The following is a 24,120-nucleotide window of genomic DNA, read 5'->3' as shown; positions in this document are numbered from 1 at the left end:
CACATCACAAGTGGAACTGACTACAAACCCACATCACAAGTGGAACTGACTACAAACCCACATCACAAGTGGAACTGACTACAAACCCACATCACAAGTGGAACTGACTACAAACCCACATCACAAGTGGAACTGACTACAAACCCACATCACAAGTGGAATTGACTACAAACCCACATCACAAGTGGAATTGACTACAAACCCACATCACAAGTGGAATTGACTACAAACCCACATCACAAGTGGAATTGACTACAAACCCACATCACAAGTGGAATTGACTACAAACCCACATCACAAGTGGAATTGACTACAAACCCACATCACAAGTGGAATTGACTACAAACCCACATCACAAGTGGAATTGACTACAAACCCACATCACAAGTGGAATTGACTACAAACCCACATCACAAGTGGAATTGACTACAAACCCACATCACAAGTGGAATTGACTACAAACCCACATCACAAGTGGAATTGACTACAAACCCACATCACAAGTGGAATTGACTACAAACCCACATCACAAGTGGAATTGACTACAAACCCACATCACAAGTGGAATTGACTACAAACCCACATCACAAGTGGAATTGACTACAAACCCACATCACAAGTGGAATTGACTACAAACCCACATCACAAGTGGAATTGACTACAAACCCACATCACAAGTGGAATTGACTACAAACCCACATCACAAGTGGAATTGACTACAAACCCACATCACAAGTGGAATTGACTACAAACCCACATCACAAGTGGAATTGACTACAAACCCACATCACAAGTGGAATTGACTACAAACCCACATCACAAGTGGAATTGACTACAAACCCACATCACAAGTGGAATTGACTACAAACCCACATCACAAGTGGAATTGACTACAAACCCACATCACAAGTGGAATTGACTACAAACCCACATCACAAGTGGAATTGACTACAAACCCACATCACAAGTGGAATTGACTACAAACCCACATCACAAGTGGAATTGACTACAAACCCACATCACAAGTGGAATTGACTACAAACCCACATCACAAGTGGAATTGACTACAAACCCACATCACAAGTGGAATTGACTACAAACCCACATCACAAGTGGAATTGACTACAAACCCACATCACAAGTGGAATTGACTACAAACCCACATCACAAGTGGAATTGACTACAAACCCACATCACAAGTGGAATTGACTACAAACCCACATCACAAGTGGAATTGACTACAAACCCACATCACAAGTGGAATTGACTACAAACCCACATCACAAGTGGAATTGACTACAAACCCACATCACAAGTGGAATTGACTACAAACCCACATCACAAGTGGAATTGACTACAAACCCACATCACAAGTGGAATTGACTACAAACCCACATCACAAGTGGAATTGACTACAAACCCACATCACAAGTGGAATTGACCAGTCCTTTTCACCATGCATGCTACTGGAGTCTGCAGACGAGACTCTGTCGTGTAAGAAAATCAATCTCCTGTTTGGAATGCGCAAGATCTCACACTGATACCAAGATCTAACAACACTTTAAAATTCAATTATCATCATTATGAGTACACTCACAATATTGTTAGTTGTGCTCATTTACTTGTGGTGGTGTGTTTACCGATTTCTTACCAGCACACTATTCATGACAAAATTGGTTTTTTTTACTGATTTTTGTATGATTTAGTAGTGTGAGAAATTTGAAATTATTTGATCACATATATTACATCATATGTATATATATTTTTACTAACAAACCAAGAAAAAACATTTTATGTTTTATCATAACTAGGCAATACTTAATATCATAGCCTGGGGGTTTGAGGCTAACAACACAGTTTTTGTTTCGTTCAACTTGTTAAGAACTTAAGAAAGAAATGATGAAAGGATGTTAACATTTAACACTGTACCACATTGACAAACCTATGTTAATGTATTGCATCTGAAGATCTTCCCCAACACCGTTCCAGGGAGTACTGCTTCAGTTTCTGTGTCATGTGACCCTATGGTGGACAATCAACCAAAAAATATCACAATTTTTCAGATGTCTCCATCATTACACAGAAGAAAATGTTTATCAAGTTGTTCATACGTTCGTGTTTTTTCATCCACATTTCATCATTAAACTTGCAGTAAAATCTATCAACCCGCAACTGCAATCTCGACTTATCACAAAACTAAACATGTTTCTATCGGTACATGATCAATATTACATCTTTCAAGCAAATAACTAAGCATCATACTAAATATCATAATTCATTCACATAATGCAACGTCTTCAACATCCTTCAGTGTAATCGATTCATATTAAATATGTAAACTAGTTACATTCTGGGAACACCTTAATGAAAGTGTCTAGAAATTCAGTCTTAAAATGCCACTTATAACAACTTTGTTATAGCAGTCTTTCCCAGTAATTCAATGCAGTGATATATTATCAAACAAAACAATAACTCTGTAATTAAATAACCCAATTTTCATCCTAGAGAAGCAACAGGTCATCTAGCTTTGCGTTTCTTGTTAGTCTTGCCCCGGATGGCCGTTTTAGCCTGGATCTTACTCTCCGTTTCCTGGGCTTGTCTGTCCAGTTCAGTCATAGCCTCGTGGATGGCCGCCTCCAGGTTCGAGTTCATTTTTCTTCCCCTAGTAGAGAAAAGTGAAGTTATTTGTAATGACAAATCATAACCCGGAAAAGTCTTTTCTTTTGTCAAGACATTGCGCACCATTGTTCCTCAATAAGCATCCAAATGAAAAACAGTATCAAATTAATTATTTAAAATTCACCACTTTATAATCTCGATTCGTGTATATATTTTGGAATCATTTGAATCAAACTTTTCAAAAGACATTTGAACTCTGTAACAAAATCACTGAAGCAATTTATTCGACCCACAATTCTTTTTAAGTTTAACTATCTTGACCCAAAATTCTTCAATGATACTAAGCATTTTTAGCACATATCTAGTATCATTAAAATGACCTTTTGACCGTAACTGTAAAAGATGGCCTCACTTTCTATACTTTTTCCTGGCGCGGTGGTGAGCCTCCAGCCCCTCAGACAGACTCTTCAGCTTGTCTGGTTCTACCTCTGTGAACGTGTGGTCACCAAACCATTGTACCCAGCACTGAAACACAAAGGTCAAAGATTAATTTATCCAACTTTAGGTCAAAGGTCAACTCTTCATCTTGCATGAGCATTTTACCACAAAGACCTTCCAACATCTTTTTGTAAAAGTTTATTTTTAGGATGTCTATTTAAATTGTTTTGTTTAATCAAGTTCTGAGACACTGACATTGAAAGTTCGTTGTTTAAGCACACTTAGCTAGCATTAAGTGTATACTGTATAAGAATATCTTCCAGCATTAAATAGGATACCCTGCAAGCATCAAGTGTAGATTATTTAAGAATACCTGGCCAGCATCAAGTGTAGATTATCTAAGAATACCTGGCCAGCATCAAGTGTAGATTATCTAAGAATACCTGGCCAGTATCAAGTGAAATATATGTAAGACTAGTACATGTACTTAGCCAGCATCAAGTGTATTTTGTGTAAGAATACCTTGCCAGCATCAGGAGCATGCCCTTCCTTGACCTCTCTCTCGTCCACAACCTTGCCCGGCCAGGATGGGAAACCCCTGATCTGTCCCCACACCAGGTCGCCAGCAGTGAAGTTGTGAGGGTAGGATGACAGTGACATCTCCGACGACGAGCTGTCTTCTGGATAACCCAAGGTTCTTACACATAACAACTATATATCACGGGCATAGAACATTGTAATATATATCTTCTGGTTAACCCAAGGTTCTTACACATAACAACTATATATCACGGGCATAGAACATTGAAATATATATCATCTGGATAACCCAAGGTTCTTACACATAACAACTATATATCACGGACATAGAACATTGTAATATATATCTTCTGGATAACCCAAGGTTCTTACACATAACAACTATATAGCACGGGCATAGAACATTGTAATATATATCATCAAACGTATGTTTTAACAAGTTTTCACAGTTATGATAGAACTGCAAATATTACTCCAGCGAATATTAATAGATATGTAAATTATTTAGGTTTACACATTCTGGCCTGAAAGTCACAAATCTTAATCATTTTTCTAAAACTTTAATTAGAAAAAATTTTCATCAGTTTATATTTAGAAGCAAAGCCACGTCTTTACTGAATTACTTCTGAGGATAAAAGTGAAATTGAAGATTATTTACGTTAATAAGGTCATTTAAGACTTTTGAGATACTTGGGAACCTGGCCAACATTTGTACAAAGGAAACAGGATGGTAGAAGTGTAACAGGGACATTGCAGTGGGCCTTTGTTAATGGTAGAAGTGTAACAGGGACATTGCAGTGGTCCTTTGTTAATGGTAGAAGTGTAACAGGACAATGCAGTGGGCCTTTGTTAGTGGTAGAAGTGTAACAGGACAATGCAGTGGGCCCTTGTTAATGGTAGGAGTGTAACAGGGACATTGCAGTGGGCCTTTGTTAATGGTAGAAGGGTATCAGGACAATGCAGTGGGCCTTTGTTAATGGTAGAAGTGTAAGAGGACAATGCAGTGGGCCTTTGTTAATGGTATAAGTGTAACAGGACAATGCAGTGGGCCTTTGTTAGTGGTAGAAGTGTAACAGGACAATGCAGTGGGCCTTTGTTAGTGGTAGAAGTGTAACAGGACAATGCAGTGGGCCCTTGTTAATGGTAGGAGTGTAACAGGGACATTGCAGTGGGCCTTTGCTAATGGTAGAAGCGTAACCGGGTCATTGCAGTGGGCCTTTGTTAATGGTAGAAGTGTTACAGGGACATTGCAGTGGGCCTTTGTTAATGGTAGAAGTGTAACAGGACAATGCAGTGGGCCTTTGTTAATGGTAGAAGTGTAACAGGGACATTGCAGTGGGCCCTTGTTAATGGTAGAAGTGTAACCGGGACATTAACTGAATCATGTAAGTGAAATTTTGGTTGTTCTGGATTGTTTCGCGGTATAACAGAAAGTAGCTTACCATCATCGAATGAATCCGTGTCAATCTCCCGTGATCGTTTGCCCACCCTGTTGACGAGAGTGAGAGCATCAGCTGCCTTCTGGGCACGCTCACTGGAGAGTTCCACAGTGTTCATTAGGTGATTGGCTTGGAAGAAGTTGACCTCAACCCTGTGTCCAAGGTCAGACTTGGTCGCTGTGACAACATCTGATGGAAGGTTTGCCTCCTTTGGTTTTTCTGCAATGCTTGGGTCATGCTCTGGACTAGATTTTTGGCGGATTTTGTCTTCTTTGTTGACAGCACCTACTGTTGAGGACACAGTGCTTACACCTAACTGAGGACAAGGTCGACTTTGCTGGTTGCCGTCGCTGATTTTAAAACTTGAGGAATTTGTTTGGTTTCTGCTAGATGGTTCACTACTGCAATCAAATGCACGGTGAGTAGTAGTTGCACATTTAACCTTGCTAGCATTGCTTTTAGACTTCAGTTTTGGTATGCCTTCACATTTAGAACTGGTATTGCATGAAGAGGTGGCTCGGTTGCAAGTCTCTTGCATCTCTGATTCAGAGCATAATGATCTGGGCACGGCACAATCAGAATTATGCCGGTCTGCGGCGCCGTCAAAGCACTGGTCAACACACATTTGTCTCTCTGTTGTTAAGGACGCAGATTGCTTACATAGTGACACACTTCCATCTGTGATGTCTTGTTCACAGTGCCCATATCTCTCATGGCCATCCTCTGCTTTATTGGAGTCGTCAGAAACTGATGAATTATTGCTACTTTGAGGAGACACGTCTTGTTCGGAGATACAGGAAGTGGTGACCAGCGAACATTGTGTACCATTGAGAGTATCATCTGTAGTATTTCTCTGACTGCTTGAGCAGGACAGGAAGGTACCAGAGGATTTCACACTAGATGACAGGTGAGCTGTGTTGGGCAGAGTACCACAGAATGATGCTGTATTAGATGTTGCACTCAGCATTTCAGAGGCTTGTACATCCAATGAAGTGTCTGAACTCGCTGAACCTTCCAATACAGAGGAGCTCACGTTAGTCCTGCAGTCATCACTTTCATTGGTTTTTCCATCATGTCTTTCAAACGTAGAATCAAAAGAATCTGGTCTGTTTTCAATATTGCTTATAACTGTTGATGTTGGAATGTCCACTTTTAAATCAGATGCACTCATATCAGCGGCAGTTCTCAGAGGCATAACAATGTTCTCTCCTGTTACCGGATGTGTGAGAAAGGTTTTGCCGTCCATGGTGAGACAAGTTTCTGTACTATTTCCCGTGGTGATGGCAACAGCTGCCAGGCCATTGCTGACTGTAGTGGAGGCAGTTTTGTTGGCCATACTAGTGAGGGGGTTGCCGGGGTTACTCTGCATGTTAAACTGACTGATAAGCGTCTGCATCCCCTGTAGCTGCTGAATCTGCTGAAGTAACTGCTGCTGAAGCTGAAGTGTCTGCAGTTGCATTGCAGTCAGGTTGCTGCCTGTGGTCAAGTTGTTCCACACTTGTTGGACATTCATCATGTTCAGGGGTGTGCCCACCTGGGTAAGCCCAGCCTGCAGCTGACCAATCAAGGCTTGGATGTCAGCCTGGCTCTGTATGGGGTAGGGCTGCTGCTGTATGCCACAGCCAGCTGTCTTGTCCAGCATGGCAGGGTTAGAGGCTGCTGACATCTGGTTGGCATTAAGTACCTGCAACAGAGGCATCTGCACATTTGGGAGTAGCACCATCTGACCAGATGAGGTAGTCACAGAGGGCAGCACCTGTTCACATGGCAACTGCATCTTGTTGACCTGATCTTGTAGGTCATCTGACTGTGTTGCCATGGCTGATTTCATCTGCATGGCTCCTCCCTGGTGGTCTGATGGTATCAACTGGGTCATTGTTGGACCAGCTTTGTTGAGAACGTTTGGGTCCATCAAGTCACGCTGGCCAGAGACCATGTTACCCATGTCAATATTTTGTGCGAGGTTGTTACAGCCAATGAAGCGCTGGAATTGGGACTGGTTGATGCCGTTTAGATAGGTATTCGGTCCAACTGCACTGTTTACCAGTGATAAACATGACATGTTATCCTGTGGTAGGACTTGACCGGTCAACACCATCTGGGCACCCTGATTGTTGGCCGAGCTATTCTGCATCGTATTGAGTCCCAGGTTGTTGAAGAGATTCATCATGGCTTGCTGACTGAGGAGGTTCTGAGAGCCATTGGTGCCTATTGCTGGGATAACTTGTGTTAGGGAGTTGGTCACAGCAGTAACAAGCGGCAGGGATATTGGTGGCATGGGTGTGTTTACACTGTTAGTCTGGACATGGTCCAGTGTATTCATGCTGGCAGGACCCATCACAGACTGCACAGGTAAACTACCAAGATGTTTCATCAGATTGCCATCAAAATTGCCTTGTTTTAGTAATGCTGTCGTGTTGATACCATTTACAGGCTGTGCAAGAATCTTAGATATCGTGTCAGTGCCTGGCCCACAGGTCTCAGAATCCTGTTCTCCGGTGTAGCTTTTCCCAAAAGAGGTAGGCAGGGAAGAAGAACAATCTGTTGAAGCCTGACCCTGTAATGCAGACACAATGCTACCGGAGTGTGAAGGATTGGTGACAACACCTAGACCACCAGATAAACTTTGATTGACTATCATAGGCCCACAGTCAGCTCCAGCTCCGATAACAGTTGAGGTTGGTGCTAACTTTCCGTCCACCCCCACAGGCAGGGAGGAACCAGGGTTGATGGCCATTGGGAACGACTGGCTGATCTGAATATTGGGCACAGGTTGTTGTTGGTTTATCATGATGTTCATGTGACTGTGTTGTTGTTGTACCATTTGTGCCCGGGCAGCAGCCGACAGCAGATTACTGGCTGGGAATTCAGTCGAGCTGTGATGTCCAAGCATCTGTTGTATCAGGTTTGTGCCGCCAGCATTCCTGTTAAATCTTGGCCCGCTAGTGTCCAGTGGTGATGATTTCTCTCGAGTGTGGTCGTCATTCACAGTTTTACATGGCATTGACACATTATGTCCAGTCACATTTAATACTTGTGTTGTCACCACAGTTTTGTCAGTTGGGAAATTCTTATCTTTAGTTTGTGAGTCATTCTTACTTCCACCGTCCTCCTCAGTGTTTGACGGAGTGTGGTGTACCACAGAACTTGGTGTGATTGTCTCTGTAAACACCAAACTTTCACTGCCCGAGTCAGGCGACAGTGACTCACAACGGTCCTTGGTAAACATGTCCTGATTGGTGTCGGGCAGTTGTATATGAGATTCAGATATTGTGCTGGGTAATTTCAGGAATATGCCTGCACTTTCTAATGGATGCTGTGAAGGTTTGATGAATGATGAGGATTCTTTGGACATGACCACTGTGCCCCCACACACCGGTGCTAATGCTTGTGTCGAGGTAAAGATAGGCTTTGGAAGTGAAATGCTGGTAGTGTTCATCACAGAACTACTGGATGTCTGAGATACAGATTTGGCCTTGATGACAACATCGCCGTCAACAGTGTCATTTTTTCCGTCTTTACTGACAGAAGTGGAAGTGCTCTCAGATGTGTTGCCCGCAGAACAGGTAGGACTAGAAAGAGTAGAGGTCATTGAATTACTTATAAGTGCAGTCTGCTCGGCTAAAAAAGCTGTGGGATTTTCTAGAAAAGATGACGAAGATTTGACTTTTGGAATCGGACCTCTCCCCTGATCGTGGAGTTGACTAACATCAACATTTGGGGGAGGTGTATCACTTTCAAATACACTGTTCACTTTTTGCTTCTCCTTTTTTGCCTTTGATTTCTTGGGTTTGCTTTTCTTTTTCTCTGTCCATAAAGGGTCGACAGACTGATAGACTGGGTTTGGCGGATGATACATAGACTGTTGTGGACTCACACTAAAAGGTGGCCGTCCTCCAAACCCCATTCCATGCATAGCATTCATGTGATATGGTGTTCCAGCCATTATATGGTTCTGATCCAGCTGTGGATTCATGAATCTGTTAGATGCATTCTGGAGCTGGTACACTGGAAAGTTGCCCTGATGAACACCTTGAACAACCACACCCATATTCTGGGGAACATTCACTGGGGAGCTTCCACATGGGATGTTAGAACCAAAGTTGCCACAGGGGAGTGTATGGTTTGGGGGAATGAATCCATAGCCAGGCGAGTTACGTAGTGGATTTGTCGGAGATTGCTGAATGAAAACTTGCTCTTTGAGATGTTCCTGAGAGAACACTGTCTGTACCGTTAGCTGGTTCTGATGCTGAAGAAAGTGGCTAGTCTGTCCAGGGCTATTATCACTGGGTATGCTCGACCCAGGAGGGATGCTACAGTCCTCTTGACTGGCACGGCCATGACTGAAGTCCAGCTTTACAACCTTGCTAGAACTGATAGGTCCCAGGTCATCGCTGGGATCACTGCTGGCTGACCCTGATTTGACATATGACCCATCACTCAGAGCGCCTGGCGATTTACTGTCCTGTTTGCAGTTTGGCAGATGTTCAGTAAAGGGATCCCCGGAGACCTGTCTGCTCCCGCTCATTCCTCCCTGGCCAAGTCCAGCTGTAAGGGCTTCTGAGGTGTTGGGACTGGTTATTTTCTCCCTGTTAGCAGCCTGAAGGGCAGAGTTTTTTAACTTTTCTCTCTGTGCCAAAAGCTCGGAGACTAGGAGGCGGTCATATGGATTTTGGCTGCCGCTTCTGCCCTTTTTCTTCTTCCCCTTGCTTTCTGAAAGTAAAACAAAGCAACACTGATCAGTATGTTTCAAACTCATAACAAATATCAATAAATCGGGTTATTTCTGCTATAAAATTGTTATTGCTACATACACTTTAATTTTCAAGTACATGTATAAGAAATATAAAAATTGTATTTATTTTACAATTATGTAACAAGTTTTCCAACTGACATCCATTATTCTTGATGCCCCCCTAAAACATACATAGAGGGTCTTAATATGGGAGGAAACAAGAATACCCGATCAGGGAATCCAACTCCAGCGGTCTTGGTGAAAGGCAATTAAGTACTTTCATAAGTAGGTGTTGGGGGTATGGAAATTCTCCCCCATCATAATTAAGTACCTGTAAGTGTGGGGGGTATAGAAATTCTCCCCTATCATAATTAAGTACCTGTAAGTGTGGGAGTATAGAAATTCTCCCCTATCATAATCAAGTACCTGTAAGTGTGGGAGTTTAGAAATTCTGCCACATCATAATTAAGTACCTGTAAGTGTGGGAGTATAGAAATTCTCCCCTATCATAATTAAGTACCTGTAAGTGTGGGGGGTATAGAAATTTTCCCCTATCATAATTAAGTACCTGTAAGTGTGGAGGGTATAGAAATTCTCCCCTACCATAATTAAGTACCTGTAAGTGTGGGGGTATAGAAATTCTCCCCTGTCATAAGTACCTGTAAGTGTGGGAGTAGAGAAATTCTCCCCTATTATAATTAAGTACCTGTAAGTGTGGGGGGTATAGAAATTCTCCCCTACCATAATTAAGTACCTGTAAGTGTGGGAGTATAGAAATTCTCCCCTAACATAATTAAGTACCAGTAGGTGTGGGAGTAGAGAAATTCTCCCCTATCATAATTAAGTACCTGTAAGTGTGGGGGGTATAGAAATTCTCCCCTACCATAATTAAGTACCTGTAAGTCTGGGAGTATAGAAATTCTCCCCTACCATAATTAAGTACCTGTAAGTGTGGGAGTATAGAATTTCTCCCCTATCATAATTAAGTACCTGTAAGTGTGGGGGGCATAGAAATTCTCCCCTATCATAATTAAGTACCTGTACGTGTGGGAGTATAGAAATTCTCCCCTATCATAATTAAGTACCTGTAGGTGGGAGTATAGAAATTCCCCCCCTATCATAATCAAGTACCTGTAAGTGTGGGAGTATAGAAATTCTGCCCTATCAAAATCAAGTACCTGTAAGTGTGGGGGGTATAGAAATTCTGCCCTATCATAATTAAGTACCTGTAAGTGTGGGAGTATAGAAATTCTGCCCTATCATATTTAAGTACCTGTAAGTGTTGGAGTATAGAAATTCTCCCCTATCATAATCAAGTACCTGTAAGTGTGGGAGTATAAAAATTCTCCCCTATCATAATTAAGTACCTGTAAGTGTGGGAGTATAGAACTTCCCCCCCGCCCCCTATCATAAGCAAGTACCTGTAAGTGTGGGAGTATAGAAATTCTCCCCTATCATAATTAAGTACCTGTAAGTTGGGATATAGAAATTATACTATATCTCAGCTAGAGGTGTCGGGAGACACATAAATTCTACCCAAGCATGAAGAGTTGTGGGGCATATGGACATTTTTTCCCATTATATACACTGTCGCTTATACAAAACTGGATTGGGAAATTCTACCCTTTTACAGGTATATCAACAAGAGGCCCAAGGGCCTTAGTGGTCACCTGAGTTATATCATAGGTACTGGTAGCTTTATTTTATTGTTTAGATGTGATTTGGAAATCCGCATGTAAACTAAGTGAAATACAATACTAGTCATGTCATCAAAGGATAAGAATTTGAAAATATTGGTAAATGTTCCCTTTGGGGCGCCGCCCTGGCCCCTGGGGATGGGGCAGGAATCCCAATTTTACAAAGTAATACTCTCATTCACCAAAGATGATTCTGACTAAGTTTGAGTAATTTTCTGCTGAGAATGGATAAAATATATATACCCAAAAGTGTTATTTCCCTATATAAACTATAGTAAACTTTACCCCCTCCCCAAGAGAGCACGGATAGCTCGGGGGTCCTGAAATTTACAATTTAAGTGGAGCCCCTGATAATCTTTCTTTCCATGTAGAGAAAACGAGTGTAGTACCTCTTAGTCTGGAGAAGAAGATTTTTGAAATATTGGTTAATTTTCCCTTTGGGGCCCCGCCCTGGCCCCAGGGGTTGGGGTAGGAATCTCAATTTTACAATTGATGCAAGAAGCCTCCAAGGATAATTCTCAACAAGAAAAAATAATTTCCTACAGAAAGTTGTCAAAATATACCGTAAAGTGTTATTTCCCTATATAAACTATTGTAAACTTTACCCCCTCCCCAAGGGAGAACGGATAGCTTGGGGGTCCTGAAATTTACATTTTAAGTGAAGCCCCTGATAATCTTTCTTTCCATGTAGAGAAAATGAGTGTAGTACCACTGAGTCTGGAGAAGAAGATTTTTGAAATATTGGTTAATTTTCCCTTTGAGCAAAGCTCAGGTGACCTAAAAATGGTTTGTTAAATTAAATTTGTATAGAAACTCCAGATGTATACTGATCAATAGAAAAATAATAATAACAATTGTTTATATGTATAAGTGTTTTGTATATAAATACAAAACATACTCATTGAAATTGACATTTCTTTTACATATATATAAATTATTTTTTAATTAACTTTTTCTCTTTATATTTTCAATAAATGCATTTAAATGTCATGTTTTTTATGTTATGTTAACCCAATATTTAGGGTGAAGAGTATATAATTCATCATACTGGTATGTATCTGTTGTGCACCAAGTACATTGTTATTAATTCCTACAATTTAATTAACACAGTAGCATACATTTCACACTGATTTCTATAGAACTGTTACAAATTAAATACTATTACTGACAAATTAACATCAATTTTTCCCACCTGTTTATACTGATAGTTCATAAATGTAGACAAATTAAAACATCATGATCAATTACTATTATTATGTTTTCCATACAGAAAAAACTCCCATTATATTGTCACCTTTTGCCAAGAGACATTATGGCGATATAAAAGGGTTTGATGATAAATCGAGGGTAACACAATAAAAGGAATTCTTAAGAATATAAGAAAAAATTCTATGAAATATGTTTGCAGTAAGCAAGGAGGCAAATGAAGCAGGTCATCATATTGAGGTCTTACTGTCTATATATTGCATTGGAATTGGATCAGACACACGGTTGTGTGCAATCACCGACGTTGATGAATTATTAATTTTTTTTTCCAGTCCAGAAATACAAAGTATTAATTTTTACCAGGTGTCTGAAAATTGGTTACAAAGAACCTGGTCAAGCCAAATGGTACACTTCAGAGAAGGACCATGGTTACATAGTATAACAATGGTTAATACTTGGCACAATTACCTAGGTAAAACTGCTACAACTACCGGCAAATGGGCCACTTCAGAGAGGACCATGGTTACATAGTATAACAATGGTTAATACTTGGCACAATTACCTAGGTAAAACTGCTACAACTACCGGCAAACGGGACACATCAGAGAGGACCATGGTTACATAGTATAACAATGGTTAATACTTGGCACAATTACCTAGGTAAAACTGATACTACTACCGGCAAACGGGACACTTCAGAGAGGACCATGGTTACATAGTATAACAATGGTTAATACTTGGCACAATTACCTAGGTAAAACTGCTACAACTACCGGCAAATGACAATTTTGAGTTAGCTATAATCGGTTTAACAAATTAAACATATATATCATTTGTAACAGGTTATCATGGACCATGGAAATGTTCTACTTTTTCAGACAAGCACTGCTTTAGTCAGGATTTGTGTTCCATACAGACAATGCAGGAAAAGCTTTATGAAAAGCAAAACTAAATGCTTACACACCTTCTTTTCTGGACGTAACTCTAAACAGAAATAAATATTTGTAAGTAAAATTTGATCATTGGACTTCTTTTTAATACTTCACACTGATTTCATCAATCAAGCAGCATAATTCAATATCCGACATTGTAAAATCCTGTACAATAAAGATTATTTGTAGAATTGATTGCTTATCATGCAACAAGAACGTTAAGAGTGCTAAAGGCGTGTTGGGGATAGGTACATTAATCAATAGACTTTATTTCACTGGATACAGTCTGTGTGATATGGTACCACATAAAAACCTGACTATAAAAACGCACAGCTCTGAGCTAACTCTAGTATCGGATGCCATGTACTTTGATTGCCCCGGAGATTTGGCATGTACGTCTAGCAAGTGCATGCTGGGCATGGGAAGGCAAGCACACATTGCAAATTTCGATAGTGAAACAATCGATTGTTGCACGCACGTCTGCGAGTTAGTCACTTGAGATAGCCCAACTTGTCAATTATATCTACACATCAGCCACCTTTCATTACTTCACCAATTCTATTATTATTGATCTGGTCATAGTTTTATTTATTTTTTGAACACAAGTGCTGCCTATAGCTAGCATCCACTTGTCCTGGTCTGTTAAGCTCAACGCTGCTTTAAGTATTTTGCTGAGTAAACCATTTTACTCTAGTAATACACAGTAAACCAAGTATTGAGAGTTTATATAATGAAGAGGCTTGACAAAATATGTTGTTTGTTTTTTAATGCCTCACATAAATAAATAATAATATACAACATTTGATATAGCGCCCTATCTAGCTAACATAAACCGCTCTAAAGCGCTTTACAGTACATAGATATACAATTTTATACAGTCAATACAATTAGCATATATTTTTAAATCAATACAATATTGAGGAATTCACAGGAGCTGCCTTATCAGGCGCTAACTACTAGTCCTATGCCACCTGGCTAATATCTCCCTATGTGCGTATGCCTGTGTGTGTGCTGGATATGTATTGTGTTCTGTTTGTAGTGGGACCGTGATTCTAATGGTATCATTTATAGTGCCACCTCACTTGAATGCTACAGCATAGATACCGCAACACCCACCCCAGACCATTTTATACTCCATCTAGGTTGTTGGAGTTGTGTGGGCAGGAGAAAAACACTTTCTCTGAATATTCCATGCGTACAGCGACTTCGGGGATCAAACCCCGGCCGCCTGCTTGGAAGGCCGGAGTGTTAACCACTCGACCAATCCGTCCAGGGTTAATACTCATGTGAGGACGATTGACAAAATATTACAGATTTAAGTGTCATCATAAAAATAAACACCCTGCAATACATGTCATTGGCAATAATCAAGATAGCAAACTAAAAGATGTACCTTAATATAACTGTTTAAGTGTATTCACTTCAAGTAGACAAGTTATATATATATTAAGTGTGCAAGATTACCAAGAGCCCCATTGCGATATCCCAGGCCAGAACTAATTTATAAAACAAATCTGTACAAATATGAATTAATATTTTTTTAAATACTCCTAAATGATGACAAATGTATTCAGTTAAAAACATTTGAAGTGTATATAATAAGAGATCCAAAAGGGATCTTGGTGCCCACCATTGTACCATCTTCATTAGTTCTTTGTCAGTTCGATCTTTTCTCTTCTTTCCTCTAATCTGTTTGATCGAGTCATGTTGACAGTAAATGCACCTTGAGGTAACTTTTGATCTATATATTGGTGGCCCAAATAATTTTTGGAAGAAATATTTCCACAGCATTTAACACAATGCTTTAGCACATTTAAATTATATATAACATGACAATGTTTGTAATATGTAAAACAGAATAAAACATTATATTTTTGATTCTTCATCCCTAGTTAAAACCCGACATGAACCACTCCATTCAGTATTTCCCAAAGAAATACACAAAACTCGCACCTCAAAGAAGACACCCTGGCAGTATTTTTATATAGAAAATCTGAAAAAAAATCATCACATGTTCTAAATCACGGACAGTTCGATTCAAATTGAAGTAATGATAACTGAAAAATGTACTGCCCCCCCAGTTAATGTGGAAGGGACTATACTTTCTTTAATTCATTAATTTTCAACAGTCGCCCAAACTATTTTTGTTGGGCCAGTGACTACCTCACTTTTGACAACTTTTGGTCACCCGAGCAAGATTTTAATCGCCATTGGCGAGCAGCCAACCATCTATTTCAGACACTGCTGCACAACAAGGGAACAAGGGGAACCTACATATAAAATTTGAGAAAGATCCCTCTGGTACTTCCCGAGAAATAGCGACAACAAACCATCAGTATCAAATTCCAAGATGGCTACCTGTCTGCCATGTTGTTTACTAGTTGCCCTGCACAGCTAAGGACCAAGGGGAACCTACCTAAAATATTTGAGAAAGTTCCCTCCAGTACTTCTTGAGAAATACCGATAACAAGAATTGTTTAAGGACTGACGACGGACCACAGACACAGGGTGATTTGAATAGCCCACCATCAGATGATGATAGGCTAAAAAGAAATCGTCTAAATGTTTAGACATTTGACTCTTATGATGAAAAAAGGTCAGGGCCATATTTGTTTCCAAACTGTGCCAGGCTCCACCCCAGAAAGCTACTAGCCAAGTAAGATGACTCTAGGCATTTTGAATCTTCAGAAGAAGTCACTTGAATGTTTTGACATGTTGTACCTCTGTGACCAAAATAGAGGGTCAAGGTCATATAATTAGTTATCAAACTTTCCCAGGCTCTATCGATGTCCCTGGAAGCCAGATATCCTGACTCTAGACCTGTCAGTTTTNTTTTTTTTAAAAAATTTTTTTTTTTTTTTTTTTTTTTTTATATTTGACCCATGTGACCGTGAATAAGTAGGATTTTATAACATCTACCAACAAGTTTAGAATGAACAAAAATCATTTATGACATGCTGATGAAATTCTAAGACAATTCATCATGAGTATTGTGATAGTACACTCTGTTTATCTTGTGTTACTAAATCCTTTTTTTTTTTATATATATTTTAAGTCCTTTATATTAATTTTGCCAATGTTTGGCTATCTATTGTCTTGAAGGGTAGTGCTAGATAACCATACGCCCATCAGTAATCGAGTGTCATTCACGAGATGTTTATAATTGAGGTGATGTCAACAGTCAAACTGGGGTAGGAAAACCGACTGCTAACGACAGGTCACTGTTTATAACAGGTGGCCGCTAAGACAGGTTTGACTATACATGTATCTAGCGATTAATGATGCTGGTTTGATTTCACTGGTGTAAATGAACTGGGACAGAAGAGAAAAGACGTAGACAATTTAAGGAGCTTTTTAACAATAAACAAGTTATTTTCACCTGTACCTACGTAAAGAAATAAATATCAATTTTAGAATTTCATGGTTTTAATTCTATAATACAGGAAAATATTGCTGCTGGTAGTATACACACACGACACAAGGAAGATAACACTGTGGGTGGTTTACAAACAGGGGAGGTAATATTGGTGGTAAAATACTGATAAGGGAGATAACACTGGTGGTATTATACAGACAGGGGAGGTAATAATGGTGGTATTATACAGACAGGGAAGGTGATACTTTTGTTTGTAAACAGACAGGGGAAGTAATACTGGTGGTAGTAAACAGACAAGGGAGGTAACACTGGTGGTATTATACAGACAGGGGAGATAATAATGGTGGTATTATACAGACAGGGAAGGTGATACTTGTGATTGTAAACAGACAGGGGAGGTAATACTGGTGGTAGTAAACAGACAAGGGAGGTTATACTGGTGGTAGTATACAGACAAGGGAGGTTATACTGGTGGTAAAATACTGATAAGGGAGATAACACTGGTGGTATTATACAGACAGAGGAGGTAACACTGGTGGTATTATACAGACAGGGGAAGTAATACTGGTGGTAGTAAACAGACAGGGGAGGTGATACTGGTGATTGTAAACAGACAAGGGAGATAATACTGGTGGTAGTAAACAGAAAAGGGAGGTAGTACTGGTGGTAGTATACAGACAGGGGTGGTAATACTGGTGGTAGTATACAGACAGGGGTGGTAATACTGGTGGTAGTAAACAGAAAAGGGAGGTAATACTGGTGGTAGTATACAGACAGGGGTGGTAATACTGGTGGTAGTATACAGACCTGGGGAGGTAATACTGGTAAGGTAAACAGACAGGGGAGGTAATACTGGTAAGGTAAACAGACAGTGGAGGTAATACTGGTGGTAGTAAATAGACAGGGGTGGTAATACTGGTGGTAGTAAACAGACAGGGGAGGTAATACTGGTGGTTGTTAACAGACAGGGGAGGTAATACTGGTGGTAGTAAACAGACAGGGGAGGTAATACTGGTGGTAGTAAACAGACAAGGGAGGTAATACTGGTGGTAGTAAACAGACAGGGGAGGTAATACTGGTGGTAGTAAACAGACAAGGGAGGTAATACTGGTGGTAGTAAACAGACAGGGGAGGTAATACTGGTGGTAGTAAACAGACAAGGGAGGTAATACTGGTGGTAGTAAACAGACAGGGGAGGTAATACTGGTGGTAGTAAACAGACAAGGGAGGTAATACTGGTGGTAGTAAACAGACAGGGGAGGTAATACTGGTGGTAGTAAACAGACAAGGGAGGTAATACTGGTGGTAGTAAACAGACAGGGGAGGTAATACTGGTGGTAGTAAACAGACAAGGGAGGTAATACTGGTGGTAGTAAACAGACAGGGGAGGTAATACTGGTGGTAGTAAACAGACAAGGGAGGTAATACTGGTGGTAGTAAACAGACAGGGGAGGTAATACTGGTGGTAGTAAACAGACAAGGGAGGTAATACTGGTGGTAGTAAACAGACAGGGGAGGTAATACTGGTGGTAGTAAACAGACAAGGGAGGTAATACTGGTGGTAGTAAACAGACAGGGGAGGTTATACTGGTGGTAGTAAACAGACAAGGGAGGTAATACTGGTGGTAGTAAACAGACAGGGGAGGTAATACTGGTGGTTGTTAACAGACAAGGGAGGTAATACTGGTGGTAGTAAATAGACAGGGGAGGTAATACTGGTGGTAGTAAACAGACAAGGGAGGTAATACTGGTGGTAGCAAACAGACACGGGGAGGTAATACTGGTGGTAGTAAACAGACCTAGGGAGGTAATACTGGTAAGGTAAACAGACAGGGGAGGTAATACTGGTGGTAGTAAATAGACAGGGGAGGTAATACTGGTGGTGGTTAACAGACAAGGGAGGTAATACTGGTGGTAGTATACAGACGGGTGGTAATACTGGTGGTAGTAAACAGACAGGGGAGGTTATACTGGTAAGGTAAACAGACAGGGGAGGTATTACTGTGGGTAGTAAACAGACAGGGGAGGTAATACTGGTGGTAATACTGGTGGTAGTAAACAGACACAGGGAGGTAATACTGGTAAGGTAAACAGACAGGGGAGGTAATACTGGTAAGGTAAACAGACAGTGGAGGTAATACTGGTGGTAGTAAACAGACAGGGGAGTTTATATTGGTAGGAGTAAACAAATAAGCATATAACACTAGTGAAAGTGTAGAGAGGCCTTGGGGAAGTAACACTTGTGGCTTACCTTTCTTGGAAGTGCGTTGTCCTGATAAGTAACTCCAGCAGTAGTTATATACTGACCTTTCTTTGGGTTGCAAGGGTCCAGGGTTATTATAATGTCAGTGATATTATACGTACTGACCTTTCTTGGAGTTGCTGGGGACCCGGGTTGTAATACTGGTGGCAGTAATTATAATATACTGACCTTTCTTGGAGTTGCTGGGGACCGGGGTTGTAATACTGGTGGCAGTAATTATAATATACTGACCTTTTTTGGAGTTGCTGGGGACCGGGGTTGTAATACTGGTGGCAGTAATATACTGACCTTTCTTAGAGTTGCTGGGGACCAGGGTAGATATATATACTGGTGGTAATAATATACTGACCTTTTTTGGAGTTGCAGGGGACCGGGGTTGTAATACTGGTGGTAGTTGATGTAGATAAGCTGGAACTGATAGCCACACTCGTCACACATTGTGTTGACACAGGTGATGTCACTGGTAATGAGGATTGAAATGTTCGACTGTTCTGAAATGTCGCCATGGCAATTATTTTTCGTTTATGATTACAAAGTTTGGTCAGATCTTCTGCACAATGAACGTCTAACATCCACTGCCTTGATTGAATTGTTATGTCAAAACTGAACACTTTGTCCACCATCACTGGACATTCCAGCCCACACTTGCATGTACCTTCTCTGGACAAATACTGACCAATCTCTTGAGTTGAAGACAATTTGGTATTACTTGGACTGAAACAGGAAACAAATGTCGTTGGAGAATTTTGCAAGTATATACTTTTGCATACATTTCTCTATATTTTAGTTAACTGTTTTTAGCTACCTAAAGTGTGAAATGAGCAATAGCATAAAAAGTAAGATCTTTGAAGAATTTTTACTTTTGAATTGTAAGAAAGCTTAATCACAAAATCTAAATTGAAAAAGATTTGCACTGAATCTTTAGATGTCATAACTATTACTTGTAAATGGTTTTCAATAAGAATGTCTCCTGATCACTTTTCTGTTCCTTAGAAACTTAAAATTATGGCCAAGATAAATGAAATTTGTTTTCTGTAGTTACCTGTAGTAGACAATAGCACCTTCTTCCACTACCCTTCTCCAACCAAAGGGGATGATCACATGGTTAGATGAGGGTGGGCCTGACTGACCTGGAGTGTCTGACCCTCCTTTACTAGAACACTGAAGTGTAGGTTTTATATCCTCCTGTCCCTTATAATCACAACCTAGTAGATATGGTTCCTTTTTTGTTATTGATGTGCCCACCAACTTCCTGTCTACCACAGCCGATATGTTGCTATGTGATGTTGCCATGGTGACATGCGTTGACGGAACGACAGCTGGCGTAACAGACGTGCTATGCATGTGTGCTATGACAGGTGTTGTACACGTAGTGCTGTTGATGGTGATGACAGAGGAAGTGGTGCTGGTAACCTGGTTACAGCTGGCAGCAACGTGCGAAGACATGATGGGCGGGGATGATAACGTCAACTGTGGCTGTAGACAGGGAGTAACACTACTACTGGGGACTTGAGACGAATTCAGCACTGTAGCACCACAAGGATTAGCAGGTCCAGGCAGGTTTTGACATCCCATCACATTAGCGTTAGAAAACTGGCTGAAGTTACCAACCAGATTAGCACTCATGTTGATTTTCATATTTACGCTGCTGAAGCTTTGCGGTTGATTTCCAAGGTTTGCAATCATTCCAGAAACATTTGAGGAATTGGGTACAAATTGGCCTAGATTTCCATGTTGTAGTAAGGCGCTTGGGAATCGATTTTGGTTTTGATTGGTTTGAAAGATCTGTTGTTGCAGTTGTTGTTGCTGAAGCTGTTGTTGTTGTTGTTGGTGTTGTTGCTGTGTAGAGGGTTGCTGGTATGGCTGATGCATGAGAAAGTGTCCAAAGCTAGGCAGAGCGTTGACTGCCCCTGCAGACTGCTGGGAGGGACTGTGCCAACTGTCCAGACCTTTATAGCCAGTGTTGGGCAGCACACAATGCCCCATGGTGATATTAGCCTGATTAAAATTACCAACAAACGTCCCCATGGACGGCAGAGCTCCAGTGCTACCTGACCCGGCTGTCGGCATCCCGCCCTGAACATTAGCGAGAACAGACCCCTGGCCTTGGTGCATCATGGGATAATTTGGGATGAAGGCGTTATTTCCCATCATGCCAGGTATGTTGAAGGGTTTGTTCTGTGCCTGCTGGAATCCCTGCACCTGCCCATACTGCAGCTCGTACCCTGTCCCCTGGGCCACAGGGAACATATGGGACATGCCGGCTCCCATAGGCTGGGCATTCCGGTGGTTAGGATCCATAATATCACACCACCACTGCCCAGGCCTTCATCCCATCATCTAACACAATAGCCTTAAGCCGACCGTTCACACACAGCACTGCCCTTCTCTGACACAAGTTCACTATATAGTCAATGTCTTCATGCGAGTTATTCACTGTCTTTTTCGTTTCCATTCAGAAAAACACATCATGCTTCAAAAACTATGTTACTAAACATATCTGAAAAGACAAAAGACAGATTTTTTAAAACATTAACTTCTGTTTTCATGAAAATAAAAATATAAGTTCAAAGGAGAAATGAAACTCATTGAAAGCATATGACCTATGTCAAGGTTGAATTTCATCCACAATAGCAATTTCTTTTCTTATCTAAGTGAACAAAATAAATTCATAATTAAAACAAACATTGTACTTGGCCAGGATGTCATGACCATGATTCGCAGTCCCCTAATACAGAAGAAGAAGAAATTTCAAATTACCATTATATATTATTGACGTATTTTGAATGCTCCTTTATTGACAGTAATACTTTGAACGTTTCACACATAATATAAGCTATAATTGTAGCTACAGGGTCCCTGTACCGGACCCTATAAACACCAGGCAAAAACCCTGCTGTATTTTGTGATAAACCAGCTTCCCCTATATGACAGCCCTACAGGTATAATCTTCATACTGGAAAAATGAATAAGACACCCAAATATAATTTANCCCCCCACAAAGAGACACTGTACCGCAGTAGTGTATGCTTGCCTATAATGACAAGTCCGTGATTTGAAGTCAGCTGTCAGGTAGAACTGTCACGACAAACTTAAATATTCAGTGAAAAATGTTTCCTTACTTCTGATTGGTCTATAAGGTTCCCTGTCCTACTGCACTGTGGTTTTTCATATATTTTGTTTTGGATACATAAATGTTAATGTAGGACAGTTGGTTTGTGACACTTCCGTTGACCGAGTAGTTTAGTTGGTTAAAGCTACAGCAAAACAGTTGAAGTCCAGGGTTGGAATCCTGGTGTAGACAAGCTGATTTTTGTACACGTGTACCTAGAATACTTTGCTGATTGTTTTTTGTTAATTTCATCTCTATTATGTATTTGGCAGTGACATGGATATATGGGGACCTTTAACTGCAATTAAAGACTGAAACTACATGTAGGCTGAAATGGCAAACACTTATAGAGGAATCATGATAAATAATATATAAAACAAATCTAGACATATATGTATTTTGTATCCTTGAGCAAGATGCTTAATTATAACGTTTCTTGCTTACTCCAGCGACCTAGGGTGGATTAAGATATGGCCTTGGTTGTGTACAGTATATGCACTGCAATATCATACTTTTTTTTATAATTTTCATGGGGGAAAAAACACTTGCTCAGAATGAAAATCATGAATAAAATGTGTGTACATAACACCTTTAAATGATGTGTTTGATGACATGTTTGGAGCTGTTCTTTCAGATAACATCATCAGATCTTAGGAAATAGTATTCCTCCAGAATAGTTTACAGCAAAGTCACTTGTTGAACATGCTCAATTTTAGGGTTCAAAATCAAGAGTCTGACTCTCTTTCAAAATTAGTGAGAGTTGGTATTAAATAAAAGTATCGATCTTCGTGATTAGGTGACATGGTACTAAAATTGCTGCTGGAAGAATGGTCCCATTACAAATAGAAAATGAAGAATACAATTACATCTCCTCTTTAAAACATATTTAATGGGGAAAAGTATCTCTGCACATTTCTGACCAACATGTAACCTATAGCCTTAAAGCTACTAGCCTAGATATTATGATTTAATTATATAGTTCTTCCTTTTTACTAATATTTAATTGGTCTTGACAAACAAAAGATGCAGTTAATTTCAAATGTTACAAATGCGAACCTGTAAAATAGGACAGCAAACGGATTTTCTGATTATAATGCCACTTGTGTCTCAGAATGTGTCTGGTTTCATGACCTAAATAAATGGGAAAGCAGACGGCTATGTCTGTCCGACTAGCTTATCTAGGTTAGCAGCTCAATCTTCGAAAATATGACGTAACTAATTTAAACATAAACAAGGAAACACGTTTCGGTGTGTCCCGGTGGGATCACCCGTTACGGTACACTGTTTACGTTACATACACCAGTGAACGTCCCGTCACCTTTTTGTTGACATTTTGCGGTTACGAAAGTGTACACACATGGACACTGTCGAACTGTTTTTACATCGTATTTAATTAAAAACTACAAGAATTTTGCAATTATGGTGTACGAAATGTTGTTAGGAATTACAAATCGAAAGTACACATGTTGTAAAGCGGCTGTCAAAATAATTTTAGAAGTAATTTCGCGTGTAACTTTTAACATCCCAGACCCGGACGCGAGCAACCGATTAGTGTCAACGTTAGGGTCACTGAACGAAAGCCACCGACTCCTTGGGCAAATAAGGGCGATAACATACCGTGCATAATGTAGTCTGATATTCCTGTATAGCTGTAGATCCACACAATGAAGCCATCTTTACAGAATGTTGATTCAAAGTAAGCCATATTTACATCGAATTTTTCATCAGGCAAAACATTCTGCAGAAAATGGCTGACGGTTCAG

General features: G+C 40.3%; 1 protein-coding gene across 2 annotated transcripts; it reads right to left on the bottom strand.

The window, feature by feature from the left end:
- Positions 1-79: 79 nt before the first annotated feature.
- LOC110442400 (serine-rich adhesin for platelets-like) lies at positions 80-24,120 on the bottom strand. 2 transcript variants are annotated; one of them, XM_021485994.1, is made up of 7 exons: positions 23,975-24,120; positions 20,288-21,745; positions 19,595-19,959; positions 5,040-9,749; positions 3,580-3,737; positions 3,032-3,144; positions 80-2,662 (listed from the first exon to the last, which is right to left on the bottom strand). In XM_021485994.1, exons 2-7 carry the CDS (start codon positions 21,544-21,546, stop codon positions 2,518-2,520), a joined length of 6,750 nt encoding a protein of 2,249 aa, XP_021341669.1. In that variant the 5' UTR covers positions 21,547-21,745; positions 23,975-24,120; the 3' UTR covers positions 80-2,517. The 2 variants fall into 2 exon arrangements, with proteins under 2 accessions (XP_021341669.1, XP_021341670.1); XM_021485995.1 differs by lacking the exons at positions 20,288-21,745; positions 23,975-24,120 and adding an exon at positions 13,639-13,658 and having other exon boundaries at positions 19,595-19,773.

Source organism: Mizuhopecten yessoensis, unplaced genomic scaffold, assembly GCF_002113885.1.
Source record: "Mizuhopecten yessoensis strain PY_sf001 unplaced genomic scaffold, ASM211388v2 scaffold716261, whole genome shotgun sequence".
Taxonomy (NCBI): domain Eukaryota; kingdom Metazoa; phylum Mollusca; class Bivalvia; order Pectinida; family Pectinidae; genus Mizuhopecten; species Mizuhopecten yessoensis.
The sequence above is the reverse complement of the archived record's forward strand: the minus strand, read 5'-3'. Positions and strand labels throughout refer to the sequence as shown.

Bases quoted from the DNA above. Each gene is read 5' to 3' on its own strand.
- LOC110442400 (XM_021485994.1), bottom strand. From the start codon at position 21,546: ATGGATCCTAACCACCGGAATGCCCAGCCTATGGGAGCCGGCATGTCC. The intron at 3,145-3,579 runs GTATTCTTACAC...TTTGTGTTTCAG, and splicing joins ATGCTCCTGATGCTGGCAAG to TGCTGGGTACAATGGTTTGG. The intron at 2,663-3,031 runs GTGAGGCCATCT...TTTCTCTACTAG, and splicing joins GCCAGGAAAAAGTATAGAAA to GGGAAGAAAAATGAACTCGA.